The 24,203-nt window shown below is 43.1% G+C and overlaps 1 protein-coding gene across 3 annotated transcripts in view; it reads left to right on the top strand.

Annotated features, from left to right (window-relative positions):
• Positions 1-3,748: 3,748 nt before the first annotated feature.
• The window catches only part of LOC148016793 (polygalacturonate 4-alpha-galacturonosyltransferase-like), a 32,286-nt gene continuing 11,831 nt past the window's right edge, over positions 3,749-24,203 (top strand). For 2 of the 3 annotated variants that reach the window (XM_087664444.1, XM_087664446.1), the window contains exons 1-7: positions 3,749-4,525; positions 4,644-4,678; positions 4,793-4,846; positions 4,979-5,086; positions 5,183-5,273; positions 5,354-5,403; positions 5,600-5,838. In XM_087664444.1, coding sequence (XP_087520570.1) covers positions 4,339-4,525; positions 4,644-4,678; positions 4,793-4,846; positions 4,979-5,086; positions 5,183-5,273; positions 5,354-5,403; positions 5,600-5,838 — 764 coding nt within the window. In that variant the 5' untranslated portion in view covers positions 3,749-4,338. The remainder of the gene's footprint in view (positions 4,526-4,643; positions 4,679-4,792; positions 4,847-4,978; positions 5,087-5,182; positions 5,274-5,353; positions 5,404-5,599; positions 5,839-24,203) is intronic. The other variant, XM_087664445.1, reaches the window with a different exon arrangement.

Raw genomic sequence — 24,203 nt, forward strand, 5'->3', positions numbered from 1 at the left:
AATACAGTGATAAAGCTAATTGCTTTTTTACCTCAAGCATCTCTCTCTCTCTCTCTCTCTCTCTCTCTCTCTCTCTCTCTCTCTCAAAAACCAAGAATGCAAGTAAAAATGATAAAATCAACGTTAGCCATGGTTATTTTCTTTCTTATGTGTGAAGAGGGGGTGTGGAAAAGGATGTATTGCAAGAGAAGCAATAAAAGAATACACAAAATGTATGAAAATAGAGTGATGAAGCTCTTATCTCATATAAATTATGGCTTTGAGTTGCATGCATTGTAGTTCCAAAATGAGCAAAGAAATGGAAAGGTTCTTTGACCCGTAGGTATTTTTACTAATGTCGAAAATGCGTGTTAGAATTCTATTTAGTATCTGTGTTGAAATGTGTGTTAACATATATTGATGATCACTCTAATGTACATTCTAAAGTAAATATTAGAGTGAGGTTGTAGAACACAAATCAAGGAGCACATTGCAATTGGTGGTGAAACCCTTCCTCCTCCTGTGGCTTATGACCAAGGCATACTTGCTAGTGAGGCTACAAGGGCTTCATTAGAAGAGTTGGGCATATGCAAGAATCAACCATGTGCTTGAAGGATAAACTTCCCTCAAGGTCACCCATCCTAGTACTTTCTTCACCCAAGCTACTTGATTACAAGGTATTTGACCGCCAAGCTAAGCCTTGTTGTTGCTACCACAAAAAAAGTTTTCAAAAGCTAGTTTTGGACAACCTTAAACAAGATCCATAGCCATTGGAGTTATGCTACTCCAAGAGAGTAGAACTTTGGCTTTTGAAAGTACAAAGCTACATAGGGCTCAATGAAATCATTCTACTTATGAATGTGAGCTCTATGCAATTATCTATGCTTTGAAGAAGGGGCACCATTATTTGTTTAGTGCAATGGTTGAGATAGTATTTGATCAAGAGAGTATCAATGGTTTACTACCCATAAGGATTGGAAGGAAAGAAAGACTCAATGTTGTGAACTCCTCCACGATTTTGATTGCATGCTATGCTATCATAAGGGTTGATACAATGTTGTAGCTCGTGCTCTTCCTAGAATGGTTGAGATTCCATCTCTCTTATTTCAAGTGTTGCAAAGCGCTCTATTAGAATCTCTACAAGGAAATGTGAGCATGATTAGACTTATGCGAATGCATTGAACTTGATGAAAAGAAGGGATCTCTCACCAATCCATGCACAAGACATATATTTCAACACTACAACACATACAAAGGGTACTTTAGTGAAATCTTTGACAAAAATACACATAAAAATATTTAAAGCAACAAGCCCCACCATCAAAATGCTCCTTGAAGAAATCTTTAGAATCGGTATATTGATATACACAATGAAAATAGCATTAGAAAGCATGCTAATAAAGTCATTGGAATATACAAAGGACTTTATTGGCACATATATTGACATGTGTAGAAAATCATACCAATGCATAGATCCATTATTGCAAGAAAAAGTATTTTTAGCAGGGATTTAGCATCCGAAGAGGCTAGATCCCTACTATCCATGTATGCTATCTTATTAGACATGGAATGATATTCAAATTTGTATAAAAACCCTGCAAGACATGCAAATGAAAGTTGTACTTATTATAAAAATTCAAACAACTTAAAGTTTGTATAAACCAACTAATATAGTACTAAGTTTTGAATGAAAGTATGTATTATGAAGTGGTATAACAACACAATTTGAATATATATAAATGGGACAATATATATCTTTATATAGAGTACAAGCTATTGAGATTCTTGATCGGAGATCTTATCCTTCGATATTGGCTCCTTGCAACAATTCTATAACAAGAAAGAGACATGCATTTAGGATTTCTTGAATTGAACAAAAAATGCAAGCATATAGAAGTTTGCTGTGGTCCATTATCTCTCCTGCCCATTACCATAGCTACTACATGTAAGTTTAGTCCATGCCACCCCACATACTTCCTCTCTAGCCTCATCACTACAATGACCAATAGATCCATACTAAACAAAGAGTACACACATAAGAATAATACCTATAAAGTCCAAATTGGAAAATAGAAATCAAGCAAATTGGAGAATAGTATACTTAACAAATTCATCTTCAAGGAGGCCCAACCATTGCTCCCAAAATACGATATTGAGCCAGATATCCTAGCCCATTGAAGGCTTCACATCCTTAGAATAAAGGTGGGCTAGGTGTCTCTTAATACATGTCCACATGTAATCATTGAAAAATCTATTAATTGCAAATGGTCACGTGGAAACTTTGAACAAAGAGTGCTTATGATATTGTATCAGGGTCATGTTCTCTCCATCTCTTTGCTTTGTTGTGCTTATATGACTAGTATAACTAGCTTGTGCAACCTTGTGATGACTCTCTTTGTTGTTCATGACTACATGACATATATGATCATTGATCAAGTATGACATGTCGGGAGGAGTCATGGGTGTCATGAGCCTTTGGGGTGTAGAAGTCTTAGACTGGAAGGGGTGATTGCTAGTGGTTGGGCTCTCTAAGGTGCTAAATGCACTTGATTAGTGAACTGTGGTATCAATGGCTATGAGAGCAATGGCTTGGTTAGGAGTGGGGGAGTAAGAGGTTGATCGAGGGTAGTATCAAGACATCATCTTGGAAGAAGGTCCCCAATGGATGGAGGAACCAAATGATGCACAATGAGCTATCCTCTTTGAGATGATGGGGGAAGGGACTCCATTGAGGTTGCAATGGCAAGATAGCATTGTCACTTCACAAGGGTTGTAGCCACCATGACTGTGAGAACCTGAGGAGTGACAAGACCATGAGTGTGTAAGCTTTATTCAATATGAGTTGAGTGCTTTGACTTTGCACATGATGTCAATCATGACAAGAACCACTTCATTGTGTCGAGGAATTGTTGGGTGGCATCAATGTCCATGCCCTCCACGAAGCTCTATATCTCCTTTTTTATAAGTATAAATAGTCAATGGCTCATTATGGCAAGTGTAGTCACAACTTGTAAAAATAAATAATCAACATATTCACTGTACTTCCTCTTAGCCTCTCTATCTCTCTCCCCTCAGTCTCTTCCTCTTCATTAGGTTTGTTGAGAGCATTATTCCTTTATCCATATGACAAAGTTGGTCAATTGAGATGTTTGGGACATCTCTTCACTTTTTTCTTAATTCGATATGATAAAGTTGGCTAATTGAGATGTTTGGGACATCTCTTCACTTTTGTCTTAATTCGCCTCAACGAGTCTTCATCTCAAATTGCCTAGCTTACCAATGACAAAATTCTATTCATAGCTTGGGGACGAGAATTCACTATTTCAAAACTTCATTGTGCTAAAGGCTATTAATAGCTCGGGGACTAGAAGTTCACTAGTTCAAAACTTCATCTCACCATAGACTTGGATTGTCTGACTTGGGTGGGAATCAAGTTTTGGCTTTTCCCTAGATGTGCCGCATCCGTGATATATCCATGTACTCCTTGTCTAGCAAAGTGTGAATACAGCCATGAGAACCATGGACAAAGTGGGGCAGTGTTCATGAAAACTAAGGTTTAATGTATAATGAATTGTAAAATTTTTGAAAACTCCAAAATTTAAAGAAAGGTTTAAAACCTCAAACTTCCCAAAAAATTTAAGCATAAAAATAGCAAATAAATGTAAAAAATCCTCCATAATTTTTGAATTAAAGCTTTTTGAATTTGTTACCGAAAATGATTTTTGTGAATACTGGGGTGGGGTTTGATTCTGGAGATGTCCTCTTTGCCTCGTAGGTAGGTATGCCAAAGAGGAAAACAAAGATTCTGGAGACATGTAGCTGTTTGACTGTTGTCGTGCGAAACGGCACGTGAGCCTTTTCTGCTCGCCTAGTGCAGGCAGGCTCATACATATGGCAGAGATTACTGCCATTGCATGTGAAGCTCCAGCTTTCAGAAATTCTCATGGCGATCACACAAACCACAGTGTTTCTCTTACCGTCCGGCAAGATTAAGCGGTCGTATGGCCTCTGAAGAAGCAGGCTCTCACACGATCGTCTTGAGTCAACGAAGGCCATGCTCTGAGAGAGAGAGAGAGAGAGAGAGAGAGAGAGAGGGAGAGAGAGAGAACATCCAGTTCTATCCTTGGAGTGCTTAAGGTGTTATCTACCCTCGTATGAAGATGTCTCTCTGACACTGCAGCGAGAGGCAATATAGGCTTGGCCTATTAACGGCGAGGAGTGAGCTTTCTCTCCGTCATGTAATTGAAAAACACAAGCTGCAACTGAATTAGTATTGATCTCTTCATTGTGAGGAGGGAGGGATCTTTCTCTCAGTTATGTAGAGGGAAAAACAAGCTGCAAACTGGAATTATATAATTGATGTTGCGAGTCATCATGGGCACTAGCCTGCTAGCCTTCTTCCAGCAACAGCAAATGCCACGGTATAGACCCTCAAAGGCCCGGCCACCTGTTCTGCCTCCTTGGGCTCTCATTGGGCTTCTCATTGTTTCGAGTTTGACCCCTCTGCTCCTTCTTGTTGGGTGTTGCGCGCATATGGCGCCACCTTGTGAGTATTCTGCATGCAATAATGCATTGGTCTTGCATAGAGGATGTGAATGGGCAACTATAGTTGTTTGACCTGTTAGGTCGGAAGTGCTTATCGGTCATCTGCCTCTGCCTTGCAGGTCCAAAAGCGTTCATCGACAGCTCTGCCAACATTGTAAGCCTGTCATTTGCTTGGGGGTTTTATCCTTTTGAACGAGCTCCATGCAGTGAACTAGATATTCTGTGAACCGTGTTAGGTGGTTCTGATGCATCTCTTGTGAATGCACAGAGTGGGGACTATATGAAGCTGGCTTTCTTACAAGACAGGTTGTTTTCCAAGGAGGTATTTTTTGTTCATTATACACGTTGGCAAGCACACATTCTGCATATGGTCAAAACTTACGGAATTTAAAGTTTTTGGATGCGAACCTAAGTCTGATCACACGACTTCACTTGGACGAGTTTGTGGTGCTAGGTGCTTGATGTTACTGGAGTTCGCCCAGACAAAATTAAAGGCATATCATCATCACAGGTTTTGGAGAATCGAGATGCAGCCTTCATTAAAAGTATTGATCCATTTCAGGTGGTTAAAATGGTTTTACAAAACTGGAAGTAATTGTGGTTGAGCTTTTGAAAGCTTTGAAATATCTGACAAGTTCATGACAAACCATTGCCAAAGAATCAGTTTCAGAAAAGGAAAGCATTGGAAGCTCTTGATCATTCTATTTTTGGAAAAGTGGACGTGTTGAATCAAGATCAAAGTCTAACAGGTAAGTTGTGCTGGTGGTGGTTGCAATGCCAATGTGTGCACAACTTCAATATGACACTGATATTTGCTTGTCTGTTTCAGATAGTGAGGCTTGTAGAGCTGGTGCTGATGCTTCTGCATTTTCTAGGCGTGTGGGTGCTTCAATGTTCTGAGTATTGTTGTTATGAATTCTGATTTTGCGTTCTGTGCTGTAGTTTCTGACTCCCAATCAATACTTTTGGGTTGATTGCCAGTTGAAATTCTTTGATAAGCGATCATTGTCTAAACATTGTCAGTCAATGTGGGATAGGAGGATAGCATTTCATGTACTGCTGTTTCATTTTGCAGCAAGTTAGGATACACATTGGTAGATCTGCTTTCAAGAAATACAACCTATGGAGAAAGGAAAAACATGAACAAGATGCTTTGGTTAAACTCCTGCATGATCAGATAATCATGGGAAGAGTTTATATGACTTTAGCTAGTTCCCAGGATGATATTGATCTTCTCCATGACTTGAATTCACGGATAAAAGAGAATCAGCGTGTTTTGGGAGAGTCAAGCATTGATGCAGACCTGCCACGTAGGTAAGGCTTTGTTTTCTCCTTGCTATGTTTCTATGGTTGTTCTTTTGTTACTTGGGGGGGGTTTGTGAAAAGGGTGGACCACATCTTTTTGGTTGGGTTGCCTTAATCTTTCAACATAGAAGCCTAATATACAAGTTTTCGTGTAATTTTTGGTGGGCTGCCAAAGCTGGTTGGAGCTATTGACATCTAAAAATTAAATTGTGTGCATGGTAGGTGTTAATCCACTATTCTAGTCAGTCTTAAGTGTCAAAATAGTGTGACGGGATGGTATGCACTAATACCATATTAGAGAGACAATAGGGTTTGTGGGGAGAGAATGATGTGTATGGAAAACACTAAAAGAACAAGAAACTTAGAGAAAACACAAAGGAGGGAGAAGATGAATGATGAATCACTGAATCATGCTAAGTGAATCAAGCTGATATAGCAGAGCCGAAGCTTTGAAGATGACTGCATTGTTTTGTGTGATCAGATGGCAGCACCTGAAGGGAGTTTGCATAGTGAAGGGAGCGAAACATAGTCCTGAAACATAGTCCTTGACTCCTTTGATAGTAGGAAATTGAAGTAAATACTAAAGATGAAAGACATCTATTGAGGGAGCGAACCATAGTCCTCTAAGGCCATTAGAGTCAAGGAAGAAGATCACCGGCTACTTACATGTACTTTGGAGGGTAAAGAAGGATAGGATGGCCTGCCAAATGCTTAAACACATCCTTAGAAGGGCTAGATGCTGCAAAACACAGCCTATAAAGATTGTCAAGTGCTTGCCGCGGAGCTGTCCCAGATGCTAGGAAGGATACTAGACTGCCAAACACAGCTTGACGGCTGACGCTTGGATGGAGAGGAAAATTTCCAGATGAAGGAGGAGTCACTAGACTGCGAAATGCAGCAGTGATGATGATGCCAGGTAGAGAGAGACTAATTGCAAACACAACCTTGAAGATGATGCAAGGTGGAGAGAGATTGACGCGTGATGGAGAAGAGCCTCCTTGACTACAAACTGTTAGCGAGATCAGGCAGTCTTCTACACTTCTGTACGCAGGTTCCAGGCTGGAGATACGTGCAGATTCCCTCTCTGTTCGCAGATTTCAGGTAGGAGATCGTGCAGACTGCAGCGGACTTCGAGGTGAACAGCAGGTTGCATCGTTGAGGTGGAGACGCGCAGTCCAGCGCACTGCGCCCGTGTATATATTTGCATATCTTTGTATACAGCACACTTATACAGTAGATCTTCATCTTCCACTGTCTCTCTCCTCTCTCTGCGATCTCTCTCTTTCAGCCTTACGCTTCCGCACCGCTGCACTCTGACATGGTATCAGAGCAGTGTAGAAGGGCTGGTTGAGTGAAGAACCAACTTGAAGAAGAGTTTCCATCGCGACACAAGGCTGCGTTTTCAGCGTTTGAGGGCGAGCGGGAGGGTTGCACCTCGAAACAGGGCTGAAGCGAGTGTGGGCGCGCGGGAAAGGAGTCTAGTTGGTGGATTTGCTGCTGTTTGCTGCTGTTTGAAGAGGAGGAAGGTTGAGTTTTCAGTCTTCAAGTGCAGGTTTTGCTTTTTCATCGCCTCCGGCGGGTGAAGAAGGTTCGGGACGCGGAAGAAAGAGCCCTAGTAGGCTGAGTTTTCACAGTCAGAGGGGGATGCTTTTGCGTTTGTGAATGCATTACAGGTGAAGATGTCTACAGAGATTGACTTGGAGTTCCAGACGATAATGGACCGGAAGGTGCCTGTCTTACTGGCTCTTCCCGCAGATCAAAAGCTCAATGGCGACAACTACCGCATCTGGCGCGTGATGATGTTGGCCATTCTTGAGTCCTACGATTTGGCGAAGCTTGTACAGGAGATCGACCGGCCCTCGGTGAGAGATGAGTTCAAACTCTCTTCCGATACTCGTGCGGAGTTGGCCAAGGCACAGTCTCACTGGGACAAACTGAATGCCCGGATTCATTCTTTTCTTTTTCTGTCTTGTACTACAGCCGTGATAGCCCATATTGAGCACTTGACGGTGGCTTGGGAGATATGGCTGGAGCTTGATCAGATGTATAACCGGATGACCCTTATGAAGCGGGTTTCTTTGGAGGTGCAGATGCAGACCTTGTCGGTGAACAAGTCTTCTTCGTTGCGGGAGCACATCAACAAGCTTCGACAACTTCAGATGCAGGTTCAAAATGCGGGGAAGCCGATTTTCTCCGAAGACATGGCAATCACACTTTTGTCCCAGTTGCCGCTACGATTCGGTGCTTTCTACTCCACCCTTATTGCTTTGGGGCGTGAGTCTGCTTTTTTGTGGGAAGAGCTGGTTCCTATGGTCTTGGACCAAGAGGAACAATTGAAGGGATAGCATGCTTCCAAGTCGGAAGCCTTGATAGGTCAAGCCTCTCAGAAGAAGGGGAAGGACCAAAAGAATTAGGAGGACAACAAGTCAAAGAATGACAAGGACAAAGAATCCATATGCCATCTTTGTGGAAAGACTGGCCATTGGAAGAAGGATTGCCTTGACAAAGACAAGAAGGACACCAACAAGGACACGAAAGATTTTGGAGCGGTGGCTGCACCCTCATCAGCTGCGTTTCTTCATCTAGCTGTCATTGAGGACTCTACACTGAATGCTTCTGATGCTGCGATGACAGCTCCCCAGGCTCGAGAGTGGATCGGTGACAGTGGTGCCTCTCGGCACACGACTCCTTCACCAGTTGGTGTTGTCTAGTTGCGACCGTCGCGTAGGCAGATTCTCATTGGAGATAGCTCTTCGGTGTCTATTGCAGGACGGGGTGAGATGCTGTCTACCAGTTGGATGTGAAGTCGGCCTTCCTCAATGGGGATTTGAAGGAGGAGATCTATGTAGAGCAGCCTCTCGGTTTTGGATCTTCAGATGGGAAAGTCTACAGGTTGAAGAAGGCCTTATATGGCCTCAAGCAGGCTCCGCGTGCATGGAACGAGAAGATTGATTCGTTCCTTCAGTCACAGCTGGGATATCGGCGTTCCAAGGCCGATCCGCAGCTTTATGTCCACACTTCCGAGGCTGGTTGTGTGCTTTTTGTGTTGTATGTTGATGATTTGATTGTCACACGTGATCATGCATAGAAGGTCAAAGAGACGAAGGTAGCCTTACATCAGACGTTCGAGATGATGGATTTGGGTCTACTCCATTTCTTTTTGGGCCATGAGATTTATCAGTCTCAGAGGGGGATTTTCATCTCTCAGCAGAGATATGTACAGGAGCTCTTGGTTTCTTTTGCGATGGAGGATTGTCGGACCATTTCTACTCTTATGGATCCGAACTGGAAGGCCACTTCCCATTCAGCTTCTCCCATGGCGGATGCTTCCCGTTATCGTCAGTTGATTGGATCATTGATTTGGCTTCTCAACACTCGTGTTGATCTTTGTTTTGCTGTTGGTCTCTTGGCGGGGTTCATGAGTGAACCTCAGACGGTGCATTGGCAGGCTGCCCAGAGGATACTTCGGTATTTGATATGGACATCTGATTTAGGGATTCATTATCTAGCAGGCATAGGTGGTTCAGATCTTGTACTTGCAGGTTGGAGCGACTCCGATTGGGCCGGTGATGTGGACCACAGGCGGTCTACAGCAGGTTACTGTTTTACCTTGGGTGCAGGTGTTATCTCATGGAGTAGCAAGAAGCAGCCCACGGTAGCCCTTTCGTCTACTGAGGCGGAGTATCGGGCCGCATCTTCCATCACATGTGAGGCTATGTGGCTTCGGAGATTGTTGGAGGAGCTTGGCTGCCCCCAGACTCGTCCTACTTTGCTGCAATGCGACAATGAGAGTTGCATTGCCTTGGCACGAAATCCTGTTTTCCATGCCCGGATGAAGCACATAGAAATCCAGTACCACTTCATTAGAGAGAAGCTTCTGGATGAGACCATCACTCTGGAGTACTGCAAGACGGAGGACAATCTTGCAGATTTGTTTATGAAGGCACTTCCCCAGGCTCTCCTTCGGAGACATGCCAGATCCCTCAGGCTTCTGCCCCGCCCAGGCTCTGAGAGGGGGTGTTAGCGAGATTAGGTCCTGGTCGGGCAGCCAGTCAGACTGCCCAGTCAGACTGCCACGTGGCAGTCCGACTTGATTCAGGACAGTTGGCTGCATTTAATGCAGCCGACCTGCATTTATTGGGCGACTGGTTTTTGGCTATTTATAGCCGATTTTTCCAGCAGTCTTCTACACTTCTGTACGTAGGTTCCAGGCTGGAGATATGTGCAGATTTCGTCTCTGTTCGCAGATTTCAGGCAGGAGATCGTGCAGACTACAGCGGACTTCGAGGTGAATAGCAGGTTGCATCGTCGAGGTGGAGACACGTAGTCTAGCGCACTGCGCCCGTGTATATATCTGCATATCTTTGTATACAACACACTTATACAGTAGATCTTCATCTTCCACTGTCTCTCTCTCTCCTCTCTCTGCGTTCTCTCTTTCAGTCTTACGCTTCCGCACCGCTGCACTTTGACACAAACATAGCCTTGAAGATGATTCCAGATGATGATGATGGATGCCAAGTAGAGATGGAAGCCAACCATGAACTGTAATGTCCTCTTGAGGGATGTGAACAATAGTGGAGAGGATGGAGAGAGGAGAGAAGAATGTGGGAGAGAACGATTGAGAGTGTTAGAATGAATGACTAATGATGTGTGGAATGAGGAGAGAGAGTGTCTATTTATAGGCATTAGTGAGTCTAAGGTGGCATCCTAGAATGTGGACGCCCAACCCTTTTTGAGACCGTCCATATGAAACCCTAATGTAGAAAATGCAATGGATAAAGGGTTTCTCAATACCTCCTCTCAAGCCCAAAAAGGAGTGAAAAAGAGGAGCAAGTTGAAGATCAACCTTGGAATCCCAAAGTTCCACATGTATAGTAGCCATAGTGAAGAACAATAGACATGATGAGTTGATAGTACCCGAAACTCAACCTCGGGAGAGAAGCCACGAGCTCCATTACTCCATGATGCTGGAAGGTATACAAAGGCCTAGCCACCAGGCCAAAGCTGAAACATCCAGAGCCTTGAACTAGAAAGAACTTGTGGATCCTAGGTATGAATGGAAATCAATGGGTAAGATGACATGGAGATGTCCACCACCCCAAGAAGGTAAAGGGTTGTTGATAAGGGGTGTGAAGAACCGTAGGATGGAGAAAGGACCCCCTCTGAAGTGGATGGGATCCCCCTCGGAAGTAGAAGAAAGATGAGCCCCCTTTGAATCCCCCCTTAGTGTGAGATAGGGAATCAAGAAACTCATAGATCACAGCCTCCGGAGAGTTAGGAAGTGCCACCGACATTGCTGAAGAAAGTATTGGGGGCTCTAATGTTTCAAAAGCCAGGTAGCTCCTAGAGGCGGTCTCTCAAACCTGAGGAGAAGAGGGAGTGGAGGGAGGGGTTTTGAAGAAATACCCTAACACAGAAACATAAATGAAAGCGTGTGAAGCAATTACTCAAAAGAGCACAATTAGGGTTAGGGTAACTTAGAGACAATGAACATAGTGGAAATTTGACTGAATGACTAAATGCTGAATATACAACGCTCATGTAGCAAACAAACTGTGTAGGAATGAAAAGTGTACCCTGAACTCTTGTGTCTTGAGGACTTAGGCAAATGTGCTGATTGGGAGAGTGTGTCGTACTCCTGACGGATCCTAAAATGTAGCAAAGCAGCCTCTAGATGTTAGACAACAACAAATGTAGCAGTGTGTGGTATTGGACAGGCATAGGAGAGAGAGAACTACAAACACAGATTTTGCCGATGACATGGTATGTCATAACTCTATAGAAACAGAATTTGTATCCTTTTTCATTAATTTGTCTATATAATGATTTATTAAATTTGTTTCCTTTGCACTAATTAGATATAAAGAAAAGTGCATTGGAGCTGGCCCCACTGATGAGTGGTCACAGGTTATGGTTGACCCATGTGGTGGGTTAGAGAAAAGATAGTTCACACTTCCACCTATATGGCCGATTGGGTGCCTGTGACTAGAACTCACGCATATCAGGATTAGACTTGCACACAGAAAGGATTGATGCCTTGAAGTGTGGGCTAGATCCCCTAGAACAGACAGTTACAATCAACAAGATGGCATGATCATGAAATGCTTGTACAATGTGCATGTGTGGGCTGAAAGCTTGAAATGCACATTTCTTTGCATAGGAAAGTCATATGAAGATTCTGATACCGTTTTTGCAATGTAAACGGAAAAAACTTTCATATGACACCCATGTTGGGGGGTCCCTAAATTTTAGGAGCCTCGAATTAGCCTAAAAATGCTAGTCCTAAAAAATAGGAATGTCATTCTAAAAATAGTAAATTCTGTACTCTGACTGTGCTTACTAAATTTGGTTGTTTCTATTCTTGACAGTATTCAGCCCAAAAAGGAAGGCCATAGAGAAGAGACAAGTGTCAAGACACTTGTCACACAAGCTTCCAAGTGTCCCACCACTTGTCACATCTCATGACATGTGGCGGGACACTTGTCTTGTGCTACTCCACTTTCCCCTTTTGTACTAGCTCTTCCCTCTCCTATAAATAAGAGCTCGTTTTTCTTCATTTAGCATCATTTTTCTTTGCTGTAAACTCATGTACATCACCCACAGAGAGCTAGAAACTGGCCCCATCCATCCCCATCATCATCCCCCACTTCTCCATTATTAAATTCCTCCATGTTCTATCACTGCTGTTTTACAGGACAGCAAGCCTGTAAATTCATAACAACACCTCCTTCTCGAGCTCTTTTTTCCATTTTAGCAACAAAAAGCAAGCCCTATCCATGTACTGCTGATCAACGATGGAGAAAGGCTGATTTTCCCTCTTTCTTCTCTCATACGGTAAAGAAATCAGTTCTTATCATTGCATAATAGATAATGCATGTGTGTTTGTACCTCTTTGCATGATCTTGTGAGAGTGAGAAATTACTTCTCCTCACTCTCAGGTTGATTGTAACTGAGCTTTTCCCTAAGGGACTTGGGTTGAGCAGAAATACATTCCTTCGGGGGGGGGGGGGGGGACCATCTTCAACCCTCAATCTTGTCTCCATTACTTTCACATTTTCATGGCTGTAATTTTGTGAGTAATTTTCATTTTCAGCTTTAAGTATTCATTCTCTTTTATATTAAATCTCGAAAACAAGCGAATATCATAATTGTTAAGCATACTACGTCGTTTGGGGCGTTTACATGGAAGCAGCCTGCACAGTAAATGCAGATAGCAGATGATGTGGTAGCCGAAGAAGACTGATGGAGACAGCTGGAAAGTGGTAGCTGATGGCTGGGCAGCAGTTGGGTCCTGCAAATGTAGCAATATGCTGATGTGGACAGGTTGTGTGACAGCAATGCAGCAATTAGCAGTAGTCGCCTAGTTGGAAACAGTGTAAATCAGCAAGGAGCAGGTTGAAAATAGGTGCCAGACTGATGTAGATAGCAATGGACAGCTCTAGTTGAGATGTCCTCCGCAAACGGGGTGTGGGTATTGAAGCTAGAGGGCTTGAAACCTGCAAAAACGATATTGGACTGAATGGAGGGCAATATTTTTATTTATAGAAAGTTTTGGACCTGGTAGCGTGCATCATTTTAAAACTCTCTCGAATTGCGAACCATTTTAGGGTTTTCATTAATTAAACATTTCAATGGCCAATTTAGTATGTAATGCTTATGTCAGCTTAACAACCCCTCTTAGGCCCAAAAACTGAGCTAGATAGGAAGGCCAACCCAAAGTTTTGAGTGGTTTTGTGTCTATTTATTTTCACCCTAAGGCCTCCCACCCCAAAGTAGCAAGAGCATTAGACAAAGGGTGCACAATGGTTGCCCAATGGTCTACTAAGACTACAGAGATGATGGTTATCTTACCAAGGGAGTCCAAGTGGTTGCCCTAGAGAGACCAAGGCATTGGACAAAGGGTGCACGTTGGTTGCCTAGTGGCCTACCAAGTCTTGCAAAGGCAGATGGAACTACAACAAACTTTTTTTTTTTGGTTTTGTCTTTTGTTTTTTGTTTTTTTTTTTTAGGTGGCTTGATAATGATTGTTTCAAAGAGATGACAAGAAATTAAGTAACGGACGGGAGATTAGTAGCCAGATCCAAAGGCTTTCACAAAATAAAGAGGCTATCGCTACCACTACTAGATGTCGATAACGAAGAAAGAGGCTAGTGGTGTATAAAGTAAATATGGGGGGTATGTAGAGAGGCAAAAAAGATGTGTGAAAACAAGCTAGTGAAGCTAAGTAGGGGAGACTGCCTTGGAGATTGCCATGTACAGTGCCGCGAATATGGTGGATTCAAAGGCAACACTCAAAAAGACCGAAAATGGATAAATGCAGAGAGATGCATGGAGATTGCCATGTGCAATGCTATGAATATGGAGGATCCAAAGTCGATCACTCAGAAAGACCAAAAAGAGATAAATGCACACAGATGCATGTTTACAAAACAGAATGCCAATGCACTGGAGGTATGCAAGAGGCAATGTAGATATGATTATGCTCATGCAAAATGCTATGCAACAGTGCCACTTGGACAGGGCCCTTGCAGGGGAATTGTTCACTTGCCCAAGTGCCCTTTTACAATCATGTCATCCTGATGATGTGGATGAAGATATAAAGTATAATGTGCAGCTCCACAAGATAACTCCCAATCCAAGGGAGAATGCATAACGTGTAGTGGATTGTTAAGAATCCACATCACTTGCCCTTCTACAGAGGTAGAGTATCGTGCATTATGTTCTATAGCTATGGAGGTGGTTTGGCTTCGCCGCATGTTGGCAGAGATTGACTTTCCTTAGCATGGACCTACAAAGCTGTGTGTGGACAACCCGAGTGCTTTAGTGCCAACAAAGTACCTTGTGTTTCATGCTCGCACAAAGCACGTCGAGGTTCAATATCACTATGTTCAAGAGTGAATCGTGGATTCCAAGTTAGTGATGGCCCATTGTTCCACGGAGGACAATGCAATAGATCTCTTTATGAAGCCTTTGCCCAAGGCTTCTATGCTTCATCACATGAGGTTGTTGGATCTTTAGACACTCCCAAGATCTGAGAGGGAGTGTTAGCTTGCTCATGTTAGTCATGTCAGTTTGTCATCTCTTGGTTGTGAGCTCTTGTCAGAGTCTCTAATGGAGAAATAGGAGCTCTGGTAGTTTAGTTGCATTTTCTTCAGTCGTCGCCTTCTTGTGTGCATTTCTAGGCTAGTTCTTGCTTTCCACAAATTGCCTACACTTGCGGGACATTGCTGGTCATCCAACATTTATGGCTCCTATAGGTGCAAGTTGGCTAGTTTTTTGGTCTTTTGGCTATTTATAGCCACACCTGCCAGTTGGCAGACACACACTCTTAAGTCTTCAGTCTTTCTTTTGCAAACACACACTTTGACACTCCATGCTTGGTGTTGCCATTGTCATTAGCCTAATTTGGTGCCCTTATTGATGCTTTGGGCTGCATGCAAGGACTAATCAGTCCATCTCCATTGTATCAACATTCTTCTTCAGTCAGTGTAGTATTCTTCCTTCATCTTTTGCTTTCTCTCTTTCTCTCTCTCTCTCTGTGCTTCTCTTTGTATTCATGTCTCTTTCATTGCGCACTCTAACAACACCAACCACTTCAACATAGTTCAAGACTACTCAATCTTTACTTTCTCATCAGAAAGTGCATCATTCACATGTGTATTAGGAATAGGCTAATCTATATTATCATAAGAAACTTGCGTAAGCTGAAAAACTACCTCATATGGTACTGCATGTACACCACTAAAAAGAGGTAACAAAATATCATAGATATCTTATGAGTGTACATCTATCTCTTTTGTAATGAAAGTAAAAGTTGAACAATATCTTCCACAAAGTCAACATCACGGCTAACCAAGACATGCTTACTTTGTGGAGGTATAATTTATAATGTTTGCTTTTATTACTGTCCCTAGCAAAAATGCATTTACAGCCTTGTCATCCAACTTCTTGGATTGTTGCATTGGTACCGAAGCATAAGCCAAGCAACTAAAAATATGGAAGTGGGCCACAGATGGCTTTTTAATATGCCAAGCCTCATATAGAGTGATAGACTACAAAGCCTTAGTGGAACATGTGTTAAGTGCATAGGTTGTAGATAAATAGCTTCAAGTTAGAAACTATGTGGCAAAGCTTGACTATTAATCATGCATCGTGCCCTCTTTATTAGCGATTTTTTTTTTCTCAGCTACACCATTTTGTTGTGGTGCATACGATATTGCACATTGGTGTTTTATTATATGTTTACTTTCTTTCTTGATTAGAATGGAGAGTACCCACTTTAGATTCTGATAAATTTTCAGCCATGCTAACGAATAGCTTGAAGCACAAAAATACTTCAGACTTGGCTTTTAAACCATATACCCATGCATGCTTGGAGTAGCCATCAATGAAAGTCAAGAAGTACGAGTAGTTGCCAAAAGAGGATGCTTGCATGGGATTGCAAATATCAAATGTGTATATGCTATAGTTTATGAATAGCTCTCATTGAATCATCTTTTGGAAATGAAGCACATTGTATTTTGCCCAATACACAACCATCACAAATGTATTTTCGAGGTGCCTCAAGCGTAGGTAACAAATACCATATCGGAATTTGGTAGGCATAGCAAACTAGCAAAATTCAGATGACCAAAACGTGAATGCCTTTACATGTTATATGAAAGTGTTTGCAAATCTGCAAATGCATATGCCATGTCTTGTCAAAAAAATGACTAAAAGAAGAAGGCCCTGATACCATTTCAAAAAATGACTAAGAGATCAGAGAGAGAGTAAGGTTTGTGGGGAGAAACACAGAGTGTGTACAGCAAAGATTGAAGAGAAACTCAGAAACACAAGAAAAATACGATGATGATGCATTGAATCATGCTTATGAGAAGAAAAGCTAGCACAATAGAGTTGAAGCTTAGAAGATGAGTGCATTGTCTTATCTAAATGAGGCGGTTGCATCAGTGGAAATTTGCACAATAAAGGGAGTGAAATGCAGTCCTTCAGGCAGTGGGCTATTAGAGGAATCATTGGAAGGTGAAGGACAACTAACAAGGGAGTAAACCGCAATCCTCTCATGCTGTTGGAGATGAGGAAGACGATCACTAGCTATCAAGGGAGTGAACCACAGTCCTCAGATGTGGGAAGATGGCTTGGATGCAAAACACAAATGCTAGAGATGTGTGAACTGCCAAACATAGATGATAACAGCTTAGATGTTGACCCTAGGTGGAATATAATGATGCTAAATGATGGAGAAGTCCTTAGGTTGCAAAACGCAAATGCTTGGGCAATGAGTAGTCGATGCCAGGGGAGAAAATTGACGCTTGATGATGAGGATGCTATTGCCAGGTGGTGAGAGCTGACGCCAGGCTTTTATTGCTCCCTCTCTCTACCTAGCATTGTGCATTCCCTTCGGCATTAGGTATTTCCTATCTACCTTGCCCTAGTGTATTGTGGTTCGATGGACCCTGATTATCTGGAGGACACCTCTTATTGGTCACTTGTAACTTCTTTGTTTTCTTTGCAGGTATTTCTTGAAGGACAGATATGGCCGATGTGTATGCTATGGGGGATTGTGTGGTTCGGGATCATTCAGACTAACAACCATCTTATTGCTCTTTCTTGTTATATTCTTCTAGGGCTTCTAGTCCTCGATTGGCATTGATGGCATCTCTTGAGCAAGTGCCAGTTCTACCCTCTCTCTTTGCATTTGACAAGCTGAGAGGAACAAACTACTCTTTATGGTTATACTGCATGGAGTGTCTCCTCAATGATTGTGACCTTTAGGATTTTGTTACAGTCCCTATACCTTGACCTACTGTGGATCTTCATGATAGTGTGACGGTGGATTTGGCAGCTCTATGGGATCGATTGAATGCCAAAGCCCGCTCTTATCTCCTTTTGAGTTGTATAGATTTTGTGCTTGTGCATGCTAGATATATCCGCACCGCTATAGAGATTTGGAGGAGATTGGTATCTCTCTTCCAAGTCTAGACATTTGGGCATTACTTATCTCTTGAGTTGAAGCTACAACAACTTTCCCGCTCTTCTCTTTGTTTGAGTTGAATAGATTTTATGCTCGTGCATGCTAGACATGACTGCACCACTACAGAGATTTGGAGGAGATTGGTATCTGTCCTTTGGATCTAGACATTTGGGCATCACTTATCTCTTGAGTTGAAGCTACGATAACTTTCTGTCGTAGATTTCCCGATGACGAGGGATCACATCCACAAGATGGAGGAGATTCAGGATGAGCTTTCATTCCTTGGTACGTATATTTCTTTGGAGGACCTAGGTGTGGTACTTGTCTCACATTTTCCGTCATTGACATATGATGTATTCTAGACTAGTCTTCTCACTTGTCATAGTTGGGAGACTCTCACTTGGGAGGAGCTAGTTCCATTGGTGCTTGAGCAGGATGCGCATCACAGTGAGAGTTTCTTGTGGCCGTGCTTATGTGTATTTATCTACAAGTATAGGACAAGCCAAGCAAAAGAAAGGGAAGAGGAAGAAGTTGGAGTCATCTTTCGAATCTGATATAGATTTTGTGGGGAAGCATAGAGGATATCCCACGTGTTCTCATTGTGGGAAGATCTCACACGTTGAGGAGAAGTGCTGGAGGATGTACCCTCACCTTTATCTGGGAGTGAAGTGTGGATTGGCCTTCATCTACCTCTACTTCATCGCCTGCTATTACCACCGAGTCTGTGTTTCTATACATTTATCAGGTGGGGCAGCCTTTTTTACCTGTTTTCTCTTCTGAGTAGCCTTGGCTCTTTGATAGTGGTCCATTGACTTCTATGACTTCCCAAGGTGATTTGTTATAGGTTCTTTGTCCGTTTGAGGATATCGTCACTGTTGGCGACATTTCTTTGATGCCTATTAGTGGTGTTGGCACATTGCCTCTATTGTTTGATCATCCATCGAGGTCCGTTTCTGAGGTCCTATATGTTCTTGACTTGGGCTTGCCTCTCCTCTTAGTTTATGGCCTTCCTAGACTTGGGAGTTGCATTGTCTTCAACGAGTAGGTCGTCTTTGTTGGGGATTCTTCTACAATAGCCACTTTTGTGTGATAGGTTGGTTGGAGGGGGAGTTGTCTATGCTCCATTCTCCTTCCATTGTGTAGGGTCCTCTGAGGCAATTTTCTATTATCTCACATGTTCCCAATTTTGTGCCATCTATTCCATAGGTTCCATTCCATCCCCCACCATGTCCTTTGGTTGTTCTCTTGTTCCTCCCATCCCTTTTAGAAGGGGACAATATTGGTGATGCGGTTGTGGATTTCTTGGCCCTCTGTGTTTCAAAGGGGGACTTCCTAGGATCATGAGGAGTTTCTTCAAGGTTTCCAGTCTACTTTGGGCCTTTCTTTTATGCAGCCACCCCTTTTCTTTGTCATTGAGTCACCATTTTCTACCAAGCAGTAGCTGATGTTTCTATGGAGCTTATGACGCCTCCAATAGTTTCTCACTATCGTTTCATAGTTGGGCTAGAGGCTTGGCTCACCCATCCCTGACTAGAGTTTTCTGGAGTGATCCATTTGAGGCCTCTCCATTTCCATTGCGCTTTGGTGGCCTTCCATTTGATTGGCTATTTATATGGAGAGGGGGTCTTGCTCCTTTGCTGGCTTTCTTTATTGATGGACTACATTAGCATTCCATTTATATGGAGAGGGGGTCTTGCTCCTTTGCTGGCTTTCTTTATTGATGGACTCCTTTGGTGGCCTTCCATTTGATTGGCTATTTATATGGAGAGGGGGTCTTGCTCCTTTGCTGGCTTTCTTTATTGATGGACTACATTAGCATTGGCACTCTTTCTGCCACCCTCGGATCCGCCTCTCCTTTGGCCTTCCACCGTATCCAAGATCTGAGAGGGGGTGTTGGCAGTTGTGTGTCTTGTGTGGTCATCTTCTACCTGTGAGCCTCTGTTTGAGTTAGATGAGGACATTAGTGTTGAGCTAAAACATTCTTTACTACTGATCAGCATATTTAAAACAGCCCCAAATCATGCTTAATCAATGAAAAACACAAATTTGTTGCGCGGTTTGAGAGAATTGCAGTGATCCTCCAAAACCCTAATTTTTGGGGCACCCTTCAACATCTATAAATGTTTGGGTTGCCCACCATTCCAGCCTTATCCTTTTGTGCAGGTTTCTCACTCTATTGTGCAGATTTCAGCCATCAGACTCCTACCATATGCTGTCTAGCCACCATTAACTGCAGCCCATCACTAATCAGCCCTAGGCGGCTTGTTTTCAGCCATCGCCCAGTTGTTTGGAGGTCTCCATTTGTTGCATCATCATAACACCTAATTAGCTTGCGTTTTCAGCATCTGGTGCTAGGCGATAGGTTGCTGCCATCTCTGCGATTGGGTGACTGTTACAGTACTTGCGTTTTTGTTGTCTAGTAGGCCGTCTACATTAGCAAACACCTCTCTTGTTGTTGCCTGATAGTTCTTTGTCCTGGCACTCTTTTATCTCCGACTGGTGGTTACTGCACTTGGGATCTGTCTCCTGTGGATGTCACTCTTCGACACAGCATTGCTTTGCCGTTGGGCATTTTGTACATGCTTACATTCATTCACTTCAGAGTTTCTTCTCTCAGTGTTTGAGTTTTGAGTTTTTTTGCATTTAGGATTTGAGTTTTGCTTGTCTATGCTTAAGTCTTTGTGTTTTAGTCTTGTTCGTACATGCTGTGTTTCCTCAATGCAAACCCTAGCATATGTTCATATGATATGAGAGTAAGTGCTATCCATCTCCTTTATCTTAGCTAGGTCTTATGTTAAGTTCGTACAACGCTTTTAAGTCATATGAGCCAAACCCTCTCTTGTTTCTTTTTTTGTTGTGTAGAATCTGGATGTTTTTCAATATGTTAATTTTAATAGAGGAGACTCTCATAGCAAATACCCTTGATCATGTATATCTTTACCTTTTGTTTCATTTGAGCAAGTAAACCACACTTCTCAACTCCCTCCCATACCACCATTATCTTCTCCACATTTTGATCTACTCACATCTTCATTTCAAAATCTGGGATTACATTCCTCTTTCACTCCTAGCTTTTTTTCTTTCTCCATCCCACAATCTATCTACACTTCATTCAATAAACCTCTTGGTGCATTGTTAGGGGAAATACCATCCTTTAACACTGTACCTTTCACATAACCTCACTTTACCACATACTTCAACTTTGGGATGGTTGTGATGGGCATTTCCCTGACTACCCACAAATACTCACAAATCCCCCACATGACCTTTTAGACGCAAGGATATCCATTCTTTGTTTATGGACTGTTGTCACACATCCCTTGGGTCACTCCTACACATGGATTTCTATCCTTTGCTTCTCGTGTCCCTATCCCTCCACCTTGGGCTCCATAGGCAGTTACCGTGCCTATACCTAGTCCGCCCTTGACTACATTTGGATTTGCTATGCCTATTCTTGTATGCATGGTGGACACTTTGGGATTGCTTTACAAGTGTACTCCCCTTCCCCACCTTATCCTCCCTATTCACCCTATTCCCATTACATACCTTCTCCATCTCCTAGCACTATTACTCTTGTTGCAATAGCCAAGAATGCCTTTATAAAGACTCATTTTAACGGGTTGAATTTCACCACTTGTTTGAACTTCATGCAACAAGTGCTTGAATCTCAGGGACTTTGGGACCTTGTCATTGGTATCGAGCCTATGTTGGGACCCTTGGTTAGCTCACCCTAATCATATTTGTCAATGGAGAGCCCGCAATGCCATAGCCAATGTTGAGTCAATGCAAGGGTTGCTTCTTGAGTTCCACTCTCAATTACAATATTTTTCCCTCACGTCTGAGCGTTGGAGTCATCTCATTGACCGCTATGTAGCTGGAGATCACACTCGACATATCAATCTTGATTTTGAGCTTTAAGAGTTTTTCATAAAGGAAGGGGATGATTTGAAATTCAAGTCGGCTGAATATTGGCGGTTACTCGTCGAGTTTACCACTACTGGCTCCTGGAAGTTAGATGACGACTAGGTTACATTCTTCTTGAACAAGTTGCTCTACAAATACGTTCATTTTATCCAGCATATTATCTTATTACCTAGATTGCCAATATTCTACAAGTTGGAGTGCCAATTCTTGTGTTCTGTGAGGCTACACGATCAAGTCCACAAGAAGTTCTCCACACACATCCATTCAGAGGCATGAGGGTTGGTTGCCTCTTCTTGGGAAGGGAAAACCAATAGTGGCAAGATCTCACTAAATGCGAAGGCAAGCCAAAACAAGGGTTATATTGTTAGAGGTTGATGCCTACGTTCACATCCTGAAGACATAGTGTGACAAATTTGAAGCAGCTTCCAAAAGACAGGTGTTTGTGGGCTGTAGCTCGGAGTCTCAAGGCTACCGATTGTACGATCTTGTTAAGAGGAATGTCTATATGGGTCGTGACGTTCGCATGGAGGTTTTAGCCCTAGAGGGGGGCGAGGACCACCCCGTTCTTGGAGATCCCGGTGATAGCTCGGTCCCATTGACTGTTCCTGTCAAGCTTGTCTCTTGAGAACTTTTCTTTGGATGCGGAACCTAGTTTCCAGTCACCGGATTTACCGATTGCTCCTACGCTGTCGGTGGACCTTCCAAAAACTTCAACAGATGGAGAGAGCCAAGGTGAGATCCGTTCTCCTCCTCGTTGGGCCCGTGATACACTCCGAGATTCAAGGATCGAGAGAGTTCTTGAGGAGTGGCAACCGTAGGATAGACCCCGGAGGTCATGGAGGCACCAGGCACAGTCTATGGAGCTTGTTTGCTGTAACTATTGTTTGATGTCCCGTGTTATGCAAGATAGAGAGCCTATCTCCGTGAAGGAGGCTTTACAGTTTGATCATTGGTGGAAAGTGATGGAAGCCAAGTTGGAGGCTATTGAGTGGAATGGCACTTGGTCCCTTGTGCCTCCTCCCTCTCATAAGAAGGTGATTGGTGTCAAATGAGTCTTTAAGACCAAGTACCATAGTGATGGCTCTTTGGACAAGCACAAGGCTCTCCTTGTTACTAAAGGTATTATTCAATGCCCAGGTATTGATTTCCATGATACTTTTGCCCCCACTGCTCGTATGGTGATGATCCGTGTTGTTTTTGCCTTGGCTGGTCATAGGAGATGGCCCATCTTTCAGTTGGATGTGAAGTTGGCCTTCTTGAACGGTGATTTGAAGGAGGAGATCTATGTAGAGTAGTCTCCAGGCTTTGGATCCTCAAATGGGAAGGTTTACAGGTTGAAGAAGGGTATGGTCTGAAGCAAGCTCCACGTGCTTGGAACGAGAAGATTGATTTGTTTCTCTAGTCAAAGTTGGGATATCGGTGCTCTAGGGCCGATTCATAACTTTATGTTCACACTTTCGAGGGTGGTGGCATGTTGTTTGTTTTGTATGTTGATGACTTGATTGTTACAGGTGACCATGCCCAGAAGGTCGAAGAGACGAAGGTAGCTCTACATCAGAAGTTCGAGATGAGGGATTTAGGACTTCTCCATTTTTTTTTGGGTCATGAGATTTATCAGACTCAGAGGGGGATTTTCATCTCTCAGCAGAGATATGTATAGGAGCTCTTGGTGACTTTTGAGATGGAGGATTGTCGGTCCATTTCTACTCTTATGGATCCGAATTGGGAGGCCACTTCACACTCATATTCTCCTTTGGTGGATATTACCCGCTACCATTAGTTGATTGGATCATTGATTTGGCTCCTCAACACACGGGTTGATCTATGTTTTGTTGTAGATCTCTTGGCTAGGTTCATGAGTGCACCTCCGCAGGTGCATTAGTAGGCTGCCCAGAGGATACTACGGTTTTTGAGGGGGACCTCCAACCTAGGGATTTACTATCCGGCAGGTACCGGTGCTTCCGATCTTGTCCTTGCCAGTTGGAGTGATTCGGATTGGGTTGGTGATGTGGACCATAGGCGGTCTACTACAAGCTATTGTTTTACCTTGGGTGTAGGTGTTATCTCTTGGAGTAGTAAGAAGCAGCCCACGGTAGCCCTATCTTTGACTGAGGCGGAGTATCAGGCCGCGCCTTCTACCACATGTGAGACTGTGTGGCTTCAGAGATTGTTGGAGGAGCTTGGCTGCCCCCAGACTCGTCCTACTATTCTGCGGTGCAACAATGAGAGTTGCATTGCCTTGGCACAAAATCCCATATTCCATGCCTGAACGGGGCACATAGAGATCCAATACCACTTCATTAGGGAGAAGCTTTTGGATGAGACCATCGATGTGGAGTACTTTAAGATAGAGGACAATCTTGCAGATCTGTTTACGAAGGCGATTGCCTAGGCTCTACTTCATCGACATTCCAGATTCCTCAGCCTTATGCCTCGTCCAAAATTTGAGAGGGGGTGTCAGAGATTGTTAACC

The sequence above is a fragment of the Lygodium microphyllum genome, chromosome 23, assembly GCF_053477565.2.
Source record: "Lygodium microphyllum isolate KBCC chromosome 23, Lygodium_microphyllum_v1.1.10, whole genome shotgun sequence".
NCBI lineage: Eukaryota > Viridiplantae > Streptophyta > Polypodiopsida > Schizaeales > Lygodiaceae > Lygodium > Lygodium microphyllum.